The 12,144-nt window shown below is 37.2% G+C and overlaps 1 protein-coding gene across 1 annotated transcript in view; it reads right to left on the minus strand.

Annotated features, from left to right (window-relative positions):
- Positions 1 to 12,144, minus strand: part of IGFN1 (immunoglobulin like and fibronectin type III domain containing 1) — a 28,906-nt gene that overhangs the window by 8,098 nt on the left and 8,664 nt on the right. Inside the window, exons 9-15 of the mRNA XM_083360195.1 lie at positions 10,999 to 11,232; positions 7,218 to 10,349; positions 6,953 to 7,077; positions 5,356 to 5,497; positions 3,266 to 3,565; positions 2,023 to 2,322; positions 859 to 1,032 (exon numbers count right to left, since the gene is read on the minus strand). Coding sequence (XP_083216321.1) covers positions 859 to 1,032; positions 2,023 to 2,322; positions 3,266 to 3,565; positions 5,356 to 5,497; positions 6,953 to 7,077; positions 7,218 to 10,349; positions 10,999 to 11,232 — 4,407 coding nt within the window. The remainder of the gene's footprint in view (positions 1 to 858; positions 1,033 to 2,022; positions 2,323 to 3,265; positions 3,566 to 5,355; positions 5,498 to 6,952; positions 7,078 to 7,217; positions 10,350 to 10,998; positions 11,233 to 12,144) is intronic.

The raw sequence follows: 12,144 nt of genomic DNA on the forward strand, positions 1-12,144 counted from the left end.
TTAATCAAACTTTAAGTGATACAGAAATTCCTCGAATTACAACTGAGCCCAAAAAAGGGATGCGGTGGCTCAGTGGGTTAGGATGCTGAGCTTGTCGATCAGAAGGTCGGCAGTTTGGCAGGCCGAATCCCGAGTGCCACATAACAGAGTGAGCGCCTGTTACTCGTCCCAGCTTCTGCCAACCTAGCAGTTCGAAAGCACGTAAAAATGCAAGTAGAAAAATAGGGACCACTACGGTGGGAAGGTAACAGCGTTCCGTGCGCTTTTGGTGTCTAGTCATGCCAGCCACATGACCACGGAGATGTCCTCGGACAAGCGCTGGCTCTTTGGCTTTGAAACGGAGATGAGCACCGGCCCCTAGAGTCAGAAACGACTAGCACGCATGTGTGGGGGAACCTTTACCTTTACCAAAATTTCTGTTGCTACCAAGATAGTTGTTAAGTGAGTTTTGTCCTGTTTTATGACCTTTCTTGCCATTGTTGCAATTGTTAAGTTAGTAACACAGTTGTAAAGTGAAACTGGCTTGTCCATTGACTTTGCTGTCAGAAAGTTGCAAAAGGTGATCACATGATGCACATGATGGTTGCAGTACTGGGATACTGCAACCATCATAAATATGAGCTGGTTGCTAAGCATATCAATTTTGATTATGTGACCATGGGGATGATGCAACTGTGATGTGAAAAATGGTCAAAAGTCACTTTTTTCAGTCCCATTGTAACTTTGATCACTAAACAAATAGTTGTAAGTCAGAGGCTACCTGCATTGTTAACTATAAAATACAAATGAGTATTGCAATTCCCTTTAATTAAATCTTTTATACTCCTCCTAGCTCTTATAGAAACATAAATTGCTTACCTGTTATGGGCAAATCAGTGACAGATGTCCAGAAGTTGCTGCCCTTCTTGCATTTCTCAACTCTGTAGCCCAAAATCTGGGAATTCCCTATTTTATGTGGTGCAGACCATGAAATTGTGATGGCATCTTTGCTGGTACTGATAACTTTAGGTGGAGAAGGAGGGCTTGGAGAAGCTGAGGAATTATATCCAGGATTTTAAAATTATGTTTTTTGATTGTCAATTGAGATAATAAAAAAACAGCTAGGAGAGGTTCTGATTTTAAAAGTAAAATAATTCAAAACTGATTTTAACTGACAGATGCCTGAAATAGCCCTCATAAAGCTATGCAAGAGGGACTGGGTCATCATCTGCAAATTGTGATCGTGGTGAAAATAATTAGATTTTGTTGATTTTATTACCATAAGATCATATTTCATCCTAAATCCTGTCATGTTTGCCCTGAATTTCCCTCCATTAGTGCTCTAGGATTCTGCTGTTTTATTTCTGGAGCTCTAAAGATCAGAGAACTCCCTAGGAGCCATTTACAGGGGGACTCCACGTCATTGCTACAAGGGTATGGTTCCCATCTCATTCCAAGTGGCACCTAAGGTCTCGGTTGCATTACACATCAGAGCCTCAGGAACCATCTCAAGTCCCTTCCGAAACCCAATAAGATCCATCAGACGTCTGGAGGGACTCTAATCAAATAGGTCCTTCCTCCCTGCAATAAGGAGCAGCTACAGTATAGTGAATCCCAATAGTGTCAGAGAGAGATCTGGCCATAACAAGAGATGTAGAGGTTGTCCTTACAACTGTGAACTTGGCTTTGTTTTATCCTATCCCAAGAAGTAGCAGTAGTTCAAAACTGACTCTTGAATACAATGGATTCATATTTGCAAAGAGAAAAAAATCTTCTATTAGTAGGTCAATTTTCACCTCATACACATACATATAAAAAATAATAATAACATTAGTACTATCTTAGGAGCTTTCTGTAAGAACTGCATATGATGAATTGCCTGAAATGCTCAAGAAATAATATTTGTATAAAGTACTTATTGGATTGAATGGCAATGTTCATGTTCAGTCTATATTTAAAATTAATGAAAAATTCTTTGGATTTTGCTACCACATTAGACATTGTCATAATCCTTTGACAAGCATACACAAAGTGACAAATTACCTTTTGCAGCAGCCATGACTTCATCAGATTCCAGGGCCTCACTAGTGCCCAAGGAATTCACTGCTTTCACCCTGAAGTAATAGCTTGTGTCATGATCCACTTTGTTGGTGGTGAAAATAGTAGAGCTTCCACTGGTTTTTCCCAGTGTCACCCAGGTCTTTCTACCAACCTGTTGCCTCTCAATAATATAACTCTGGATTGGTTTACCACCATCATCTCTTGGGGGCTTCCACTGAATAGTTATGCCATTTGCGGAACTGTCTACAACTGCTATAGGTCCTGTTGGTGATTGTGGCTTATCTGAATGAAAGACCAAAACAGAGAACACGGACAAGGGCTTTATTATAATTGCTTGAGAGAAGCTAGCAGACTAAGGTTAGATACAAATAAATTATAAAAAAGGAAGCTAACAATATTATAAATGCACTATTTACTCCCTTTATTATATTGAACTAGTGAATCAGATGCTAATTAAATTAAATATAACTAATTAAATATTAGCAACTCATTCCTGTCCATCTCCTGTTGCTCATCTGTCTACTACTATAATCGTCTTCTATCTGAGAAACAAGTATTCTGCCCTAAATTGGAACAATGTTCCATCTCTGGTTCCCAATATGAGGTCCCCTTTTCCTTAGAAAGAACAGTACACAGCAATAATGACTAAACAAAATATTTGGTCAAAGGAAGAGTACAGAAAAAATATTGGTAATATTGATAATATATATATATACTGTAAACCAATGTTTCTCAACTTTTTTTTTTGCATATGGACTCCTCTGAACTTTTTTTTCACCTATAGCCCATGTCCAGATTCCTTTACTAGATACAGACACGAGACAGTAAATGATGCATTTTCTGATGCAAGACAGTATGTGAAATATAATTCACTTTGCTTTTCTGTGGCCACCTCACCATGTGCTGCGGCTCCTGAAATACAGTATGTCTCTTACCCATGGCCCACTTAAGTGTCCAAGGGACAACAGAGGGCCATATGGCCCTGTTTGAGAACCACTGCTGCACATTATAGTTCTACAAAAAAATTATTGTATCTGTCTTTGATTATATTCAAAAGCATTGTCTACTTTATTTTACAGCAAATTTTTATCCAGTTTCCCATGAAGAAGCAATAAAAATTATTCCATGTACAAATGTTTAACAGTACCTATTTGAGTTCCTTATAAACTACTTCATTGTTTCTTATATTATAAAAATAGTTGCTGGAATACTACAATTCCCTCACCTATCACTTCCAGCTTGAGAGGAACTTCAAAACTCCCACACTCATTCTTTAATCTCACTTTATAATCTCCAGTATCCTTTCGGCTGGCACTAGATATAGAGAGTCGAGTAAACCTCTCTGAAGAATCTATGTTTATCCTGCCATCATCATCCAGAAGTTCCTGGTCATCCTTTAACCACATTACTTCGATTGGCTTCCGACCTTCAAATGGAATCTTAACCATGGCATTTTTTCTTGCCTTTACCACAATAGGTTCCTTCTTTAGTTTTTCCAGAAGCGTGGAGTCAACATTTGGAGGATCTGGAAAAGGGTACATTGAATAAGCCACTGAATGCAAACAAAGTTGAAGGCTTGCTACATTTGACTTAAAAAAAAACCTTCTGGCAAAACTTTATAACCAGTGAGTGACTGCAGAAATTTACTACTTATGGAATATTTAAATTCTTTCTATATCCATTTTCTTTTTCTTTGCTATATTCTTTTTTTTCTTTTCTATTTCTCTATTTTTCCTATTTTTCTTACTTTTTTTCACCTTCAAAGCACTTCAATATCAAAGCACTTCTGACAAACCTTGTCAAAAAAACTGCATGGTCTTGTCCAGGCAGTCTCCAAGAATCAGACACAACAAGAAGAAATAGAAAGTAATAGAAAATATTACAGAAATTAATACCTTACTAATGGCACATCTTCCAAATGCTACTGGCTCTCAGCTTTTGCAGTACTGAGATGCTGATCTGTATGACTGACTAATTCAACTTCTTTTTCATTCCTCCCAGTCTTATGAACTCAAAAAAGTCTTATTCTAAAGCTAGAATGGCTATTGGTGGCTTATGACTATAGATATTCCTTCAACCTAATTTTATGCATTTTTCCATTAAATATTGAAAGCCCTCTTCTTCTTGTTGTTGTTAGTTGTGAAGTCATGTCCGGCCCATCGCAATCCCATGGACAACATTCCTCCAGGCTTTTCTGTCCTCTACCATCTTCTGGAGTCCATTTAAGCTCACGCCTACTGCTTCAGTGACTCCATCCAGCCACCTCATTCTCTGTTGCCCCCTTCTTCTATTGCCCTCAATCTTTCCCAGCATTAGGCTCTTCTCCAGTGAGTCCTTCCTTCTCATTAGGTGGCCAAAGTACTTGAGTTTTAGCTTCAGGATCTGGCCTTCTAAAGAGCAGTCAGGATTGATCTCCTCTAGGACTGACCGGTTTGATCGCCTTGCGGTCCAAGGGACTCGCAGGAGTCTTCTCCAGCACCACAGTTCAAAGGCCTCAATTCTTTGGCGCTCAGCCTTTCTTATGGTCCAACTTTCACTGCCATACATTGCAACTGGGAAGACCATAGCCTTGACTATATGCACTTTTGTTGGCAGGGTGATGTCTCTGCTTTTTAGTGTGCTGTCTAGATTTGCCATGGCTTTCCTCCCCAGGAGCAAGCTCTTTTAATTTCTTGGCTGCAGTCCCCATCTGCGGTGATCTTGGAGCCCAGGAAAACAAAATCTGTCATTACCTCCATTTCTTCCCCATCTATTTGCCAGGAATTGAGGGGGCTTCATAGAACTGGTCAATTTCATCCTCTTCAGTACTGCTGGTTGGGGCATAGACTTGGACTACTGTGATATTGAATGGTTTTCCTTGGATTTGAACTGAGATCATTCTGTCATTTTGGGGATTGTATCCCAGTATTGCTTTTCCTTTTCCATCTTGGGTGGCCCTGCACGGCATAGCTCGTAGCTTCATTGAATTACGCAAACCCCTTCGCCATGACAAGGCAGTGATCCATGAAGGGGGAAAGCCCTCTATAAGTGATCAATTACAATTTTTTTCAAGAACAATCTATGGGGAGCCTGCTGTGTGAGGGCAGTATCAGAGAAAGCAAAGACTGTGCCAGGAAGCAAGAAATAAAAATAGTGTTTGAAAAAGTATTGGAACAGATCTCCCCAAAAGTGCCTGTCTTTAGTTTCACCAATGTATTATGCCATCTCACTCTGACTGCTTCTAAAGGAAAGGAGAAAAGGATTGCCCACTCAGGTATTAAGTGGTACTTAGCCATTGCCATTTGATTTGCTAAATGATGACATGGCTAGGGTTACCTTCAACAAAAATAGATGCTTCTGTGCAGATGCCTTCAGCTTCAAATTTATATTTTCCAGCATGCCTGTCTTCTACTTTGTCTATTATCAGTTTGTGGACTGGGCCATTTTTCTCAGTGGAGATTGCTGCTAAACCTGTTACCTTGTGGGAAAGTTGAAAAAATGCAGAAAAATATGTTATCTCAAAAGGTATATGCAACATTGAAAAAACATTCAGTCTGGTTCAAAGCTAACTTTGATACAGATACGAGGGAACCTGAAGTTAGACAATTGCTTGTTCAGATTTCACAGATGTACCAATGAGACAAACAATTTTCAGAAATTGATAGAATTCACTGATCTTTTTTTTAAAAGACATTAATATTTTAGAATAGATTCATGCATTCAGTCATTCAAGGATCTCATTTTTTAAAAAAAAATCGTTGCACAACTGTGGTAATTCTTCTTGCTTCAGATTATCCAATCAAAATACATATGTATTTTTGTTGATGGTAATTCAGCTCCATAATTTGTACATGAGCAAAACTCTCATGAAGCTGTGTGACAATAATGTTTGGAAGCAGTTATTTGTCCTGCTCTTTCACTAAAATTAGATAGTGTATATTTCAGGCAGGAGTTTTTGGGCAGCAATAAACATATTACATAATTTCACCCAGGATGAATTAAGACACTCTCTCTTTTTACTATAATTTAAATTGGTAGTAAGAAACTGCTCCACTGTTATTTTAAATACCTATTTTAGATTTATTTTATTTATGCTTTCTGGTTTTAAGTTTGATGTTATTCTTTATTTCTTTATTTTTTGCAAATCACCAAGAAGCCTAGTAGAAGAAGAATGTAATTATCATCTCAAGACTGGTTTACTGCAATGTGCGTTATATGAGACTGCCCTTGAAAACTATTTGGAAACTTCAACTGGTGCAGAAAGCGGTGGTGCAAGCATTTACTGGCATCAGTTCTGTGTACTACGCTGTTTTGGGGGTGCTTCTGGGTACAATTCCAAGTGCTGGTAGCCATTTTTAAACCCCTTCATGGCTTGGGACCAGTTACTTACAAGACCATTTTTCCTCAATTGTTTCTATCCACCTGATCTGGCAGGAGGAGTATATTCCTGGTACTGGTAGCTAAAGAGTGTCAGCTGGTAGGACCAGAAGGAGAGACATTTATGCTTTGGCATCTGCCCTTTAGAAGGTCAGTACATTATTACATTACATTAAATGATGAGATTAGATTGGCCCTATCCATGTCAGCTTTCATAAGGCCTTGAACAAGCCTAAGGCCCTGTTCTTCTGGCTGTGTGGATTATTGGTTGATAATACCTAGACTCTACAGGCTTTATATTTTTTTACATTGTATATTTTATTTATTTTATTGTAAGCCACCTAGAGTCATATAAAAGTGAGATAGACAGATATATAAATTGAATTAATACATGAATTAGTTTTTTTTCTCTTTGTTTCACATTACTACATATTATTACAATAGTAAGCTTGTTCGTTGTTGCCAATAGAATCAATTTGATTTCCAAATAAAATTTCATTGGGTACAATGTATGTGAAATGAGGAGTCCATTTATCAGAAGTTAACAACATCATACCTTCACTCCATCTTTAAACCAAGTTCCCTTAACCTGATCATTGTTGAGATGGCAAGACAACTCAGTTGGTTTTCCTCTCTGAGCATGGACATCAAATAAACCCTGATGCAAATGGCAAAGTGGTTCTGAATAGCCAAGAGACAGAAACACTCATTTTAAAAAGATGTTTTTTTAAAAAAAATACTACACAACATGTGTTACAAAGGCATATTAAAACACACTTTGAAAAAAGAATACAAGAACTCATTCATAAATATATAAATACCTCTCAAGTTCTCTTCAAGCAGTTTTTCTCTTCTCCCTTTCCTCGAAAGATCAGCTGGTGTAGATCCACTGGCCTCTAAATCAGACAGCTGCCTTCTTTTGTCACCAGCATGAGATACAGCATCATAAAGGCCAGAAGCCTGGTCATAGCTCAGGAACTCTTCAACAAGTATTTCTGACTTTTTCTCATGTAGTGATTCTTTAGCATCTCTAACTCCTATACTATCTCCACAATGTATGACATCTTCATTATAGTGATAATGGAAATTTCTTTCATTATTAAATCCCACCTCATCAGCAATTGTGCTAGATAATGCACCATCCTTCCCATATGGCCCACTTATTCCCCTTATACCACTAATGTTTCTACTTCCTGGCTCGCCATTCTTGCCATAAAGCCCATCTAATCCTCCAGCTATACCATTTCCAATGAGGTAACCATTTTTTCCATAAAGTCCACTTACAATAGTAGCACCATCAGGTTTATTTAAGATCTCTTTTTTTGATACATCATTTCTTTCACAGAATCCAGTGCCTTTTCCTCCTGCTGTGCAAAGAGATTCATCTGCACCCTCAATATTTCCAACTCCAAATCGATTAAATGCACTGTCTTTGTCATAAATCCTACCAATAACAACATATCCAGTTGGGCCTCCTCTACATAAAATATTATGTCCACCTACTGTTCCAACACCGCCAAGTCCACAAATGTCTACTACATTTGGCATTTTGTCTTTGCCATAGTTTCCATCTACATTACCAATGCCACCGGATTTATTAGTGCCTGCATTTAATGGTAAACTCTCGATACCATCTTTGTCATGTAGACTATGTATTACTGAGCCATGATATCCAATAGTGCATGTTTTACTTGGTATGCCATCCTTATCATAAGATTCATCCGTGCCTTTAGAATCAACTTCTCTCCTGCCTATACCAGGAATATCACCCTTGCCATTGAATTTACTCCCAGAACAGACTCCATTCAATGTATCACCCATTCTAAATCCATTTTCTTTCTCAATAGATACAAGTCTAGCAGTACTTGTATCATTTGGCATGCCGTTCTTGCTATAAAATACAGCAGTGCTTCCAGCTCCAATGGTTCCACTAGCACCAATTCCACTTAGCATGCCATCTTTATCATAGAGTCCAGAAACTTCTCCAAGTTTAACAAATCCATTTGACATTCCATTCTTATCATACATTCTAGTTGTTTCTCCAATAACATTAGCTTTGCTAGCTAATCTTTCACCACTGCTAAGTTTATCATCAACAATACCAATTACCATACTATTTCTGTCAAAGATTCCAAATCCACTAGGACCTACTTTCCCCAATATATCACCTTTCACACAGTATCCATCAATTTCCCTAACACCATCACCACCATCTGAATAAAATCCACATGACATAATACTCTGGCCAGACAGTCCAGCAGTATCTGCTTTATTTTGTATAGCAACCTTTCTGTAGAATCTATCAGCATCCTTAGCATCACCAAAACCTTTGCCATATAGCATATCATGTCCACGAGGACTATCAGCTCCACAGTTGCTTGCTTTATTTGGTATTCCATTCTTGTTATTGATTGCTATGATATTCACAGTATTACCATATTCATTAGCTCCAATTTCATCTAGCAGGACACCCTTACCATACAGTATATTTATTCCATCAGCACTACCACCTATATTAGTGTCTATTTCACCTAGCATGCCATCCTTGCCACAGTGTTCACTAGGTCCTTCTGTTCTCCCTAGCTTACCATCTTTAATATTTAGTCCTAGTTTCCCATCATAAAGTCCATTGATGCTTCTAGCATCAGCTCCATTTATTTCAACTTCTTTGCCATGCTGCTCATTGATGTTTCTAATAGTGTAAGGTCCCCCAGCAACAGTTCCATCAAGTGTACAATGTTCACAATAAAGACTGCTTATGCTCGCGGCCCTATCTCCTTGTAGTACAACATCCATATTATAATACCCACCATCAGGTCTAACAGGTCCTTTTACTACATCCTTCTTGCCACTTATGCAGACACCAGCATCAACTATCATATCATCCTTGCTATACAGCCTTCTTAGTCTTTCAGCATCATTATGTCTATCAGTGCCTGATTCAGATGACATTCCTTTTATCCCACTATACACAACTATCTCTCCAGCACTAGGAAATCTAGCCACCACCTCAGATTCAGCTACCACTACATTATTGACATAAATCTGACTTATTGTTCCACCATTACCAATTCCATATGCCATATCATTATTGCCACTGCCACTTTTCGTGCCATCAAGCTCAGGGTTAAGACATCTGGCTTCCCCTAAATGATCATCTTTGTCATACGTTTTCCCTGCAACTCCTATATCACCTCCTGTTATATCAAACTCAGCTGTTACACAATCATCTCTGTAAGGTCTACTTCCATCTCCAACCTCTGAGAGCTTATTATCTTTGAAATAAAACATATCTGCACCATTTAACCCACCATCTTTAATACAGAGACTTCCGTTACTGTCAAGCCTGACTCCTGATTGATCAGAATCACCCAATATAACCTCCTTGCCACAAAGTCCTTCCATCTTTCTTGGTATGTCAAATCCAACTCCAGAGACAGCATTGTATCCCACAATGTGCTGATTGCTATTGACCTTTGCAGTGCCTAAAATGGAATCTTGGAATCCCAACACTGATCCTCTGTTAAATCTGTCTGCAGGATCTGCTCCATTAAGTGTGAAAATTTGTTCTTCTGAATTTTGCCATCCATTTGTACCTTCAGGTCCAGTGTTGAAAGCTAACATTGCATTTTTCCCATATTGGGAGGTCTTGCTAATCAAACTACCTATTCCTCTGATATTTCTATCTAACACTGCATTCTGATCAAATCCTATCTTCTCATCACTTCTCAAAGATCCATCTTTTTCCAGGCTGCTATAAAGCTTTATATTGCTAACTTGGCCATTCCCATACTGGGCATCTTTGCCCATGCTGAAGTCTGCAAGGAGATCTTGATCTTTCTGCCTTTCTCCTTGGTGAAGTTTCTTAGCATGCTCTTCATCTAATGGTTTGCTCCATTGTCCATCTTTATCACTACTGTCCTCTTCAGATTGCTTTCTCTTTTCTTTAGAAGCTGTATTACAAATATACTGATGGTTAAATTGAAATGGCAAAGCCATTTATTTCTTGTAATTTATAATAGCCAATTTATCATTTATAAACACCTCATTTATAAACAGCATTTATATGGTAGCAAAATAACTATTATTATAAACACAGATCTTCAAACTGCAAGACATTATAGCTTCTATGTTACATGAATGGTTTACATTAATTAATATTGTTTTAAAAGTAACCACAGCTATCAGTTTTACAATAGAGTTTCCACATTCAGATAGTTTAGGGATATATAATGATTCCAGTACTGCTGGAAACATTGCACTACATCATGCAAATTGTGATTATTTTTATATTTTTAGAAGCATATTCTTTGAAATCCTTCAAAGTAAAAAATTATTTAAGACTAGTACATTAATAATGTTTGCAAAGCACTCTGGACAACAATTCCTAAGCAAATGTTACCATTTGAGTACCTGGAAGAAGTCATCTAACTGGGGAACCTTAAAACTTTTTCCAGTATTTCCTCATTTAAATCTTTGCAACCCATAATTAGACATTGCTCAATGAGATCTTGAATATAGCACTGTTAGATGTTATTAGAAGAGAAAGGGGTACATCTGCAGGGTTATGTTGTAACAATTCAAGATTAGAACATCACTCACATTTTACTTCAAGCCAAGTACTTGAAGAACAGCTTCCAGTGTCAATGGTGTAAGTCTCTTTATCAGAGGACTGGATGTTTTTAATGCCTAGATAGTAAATAAGGTCATCATTCAAGATTGAGATATCATAATTGTCATTTGATTCTAACTGATATAGGCTCCATAGAAAATAGCATTTTCTTTCTGGTGGCACTTCATTCTCACTAGGTAGAGAACAACAGTTTATAGGAATGTCTGAAATAATGAATTAATTGGAAATAGACATACAACAAATTCAAAATGTGAAGCAGAAGAAACTTGTAGGTGGAAAAAGCATGGCAAATATTGATTTCATTTACCAATGGATGAGGGCTACTTATCCACTTTTCAAATTTAGCTGAGAATAATCAGATTTATAATGTAGGTTTTCTCAACTAATATTTAGTTGAAAATGTCTTCCCGATAATGTTGTTAACAAAATATCAGCATACATTCATTATTTCAAAAGTATTTTCAAAATTCATTTTGCCTACAATCAGAATTTCCAGCACAAAAACAATTACAATGTTTTGTCTCATTTTTACATTTAAAATTGGAAGCATATTGTTATATCCTTCACATATTATATTAAGAAGGTGAGTTACTCAAATTTCAATTGCACAATATATTAAAATGTATAAAAAGGCTTTAGGCTCACATTTTGAGAAAAATATCCACATCGATGCAAGAAGAAATTGACTGAAACCAGTCTTTTCTGTCCTAATTTAAATTCCCAATTTATACAACAGCTTTCTGTAAATGTAGGATTCATTTATGAGATTGAGGGTTATTTCATATTGCCTTATTCTGAGGCATTTCAGTGTTGATTTTGTGCATAGTAAATTATACATTTGGGATCTATACTTATTATTTTCTTTGAAAAGGCATGCTTATTGCATGTACATATCTTATTAATCTGACATTTTTCATAATATATTACTTAAAGAGCTAATATACAAGGATACTATAAAACCTTGGCTTGAATCCTTTAATTGTTCACTTTAATGCCATTCATGCTACAATATTATGCTTCCTACAATTCTGGCATTAAAGACAGTGGGATTTCTTTCCAAGTTACATGCAGAGGATCACATACATTTGATTACACATGAGTTGTGCAAAATTACT

Source organism: Vipera ursinii (genome assembly GCF_947247035.1).
Source record: "Vipera ursinii genome assembly, chromosome: 3".
Taxonomy (NCBI): domain Eukaryota; kingdom Metazoa; phylum Chordata; class Lepidosauria; order Squamata; family Viperidae; genus Vipera; species Vipera ursinii.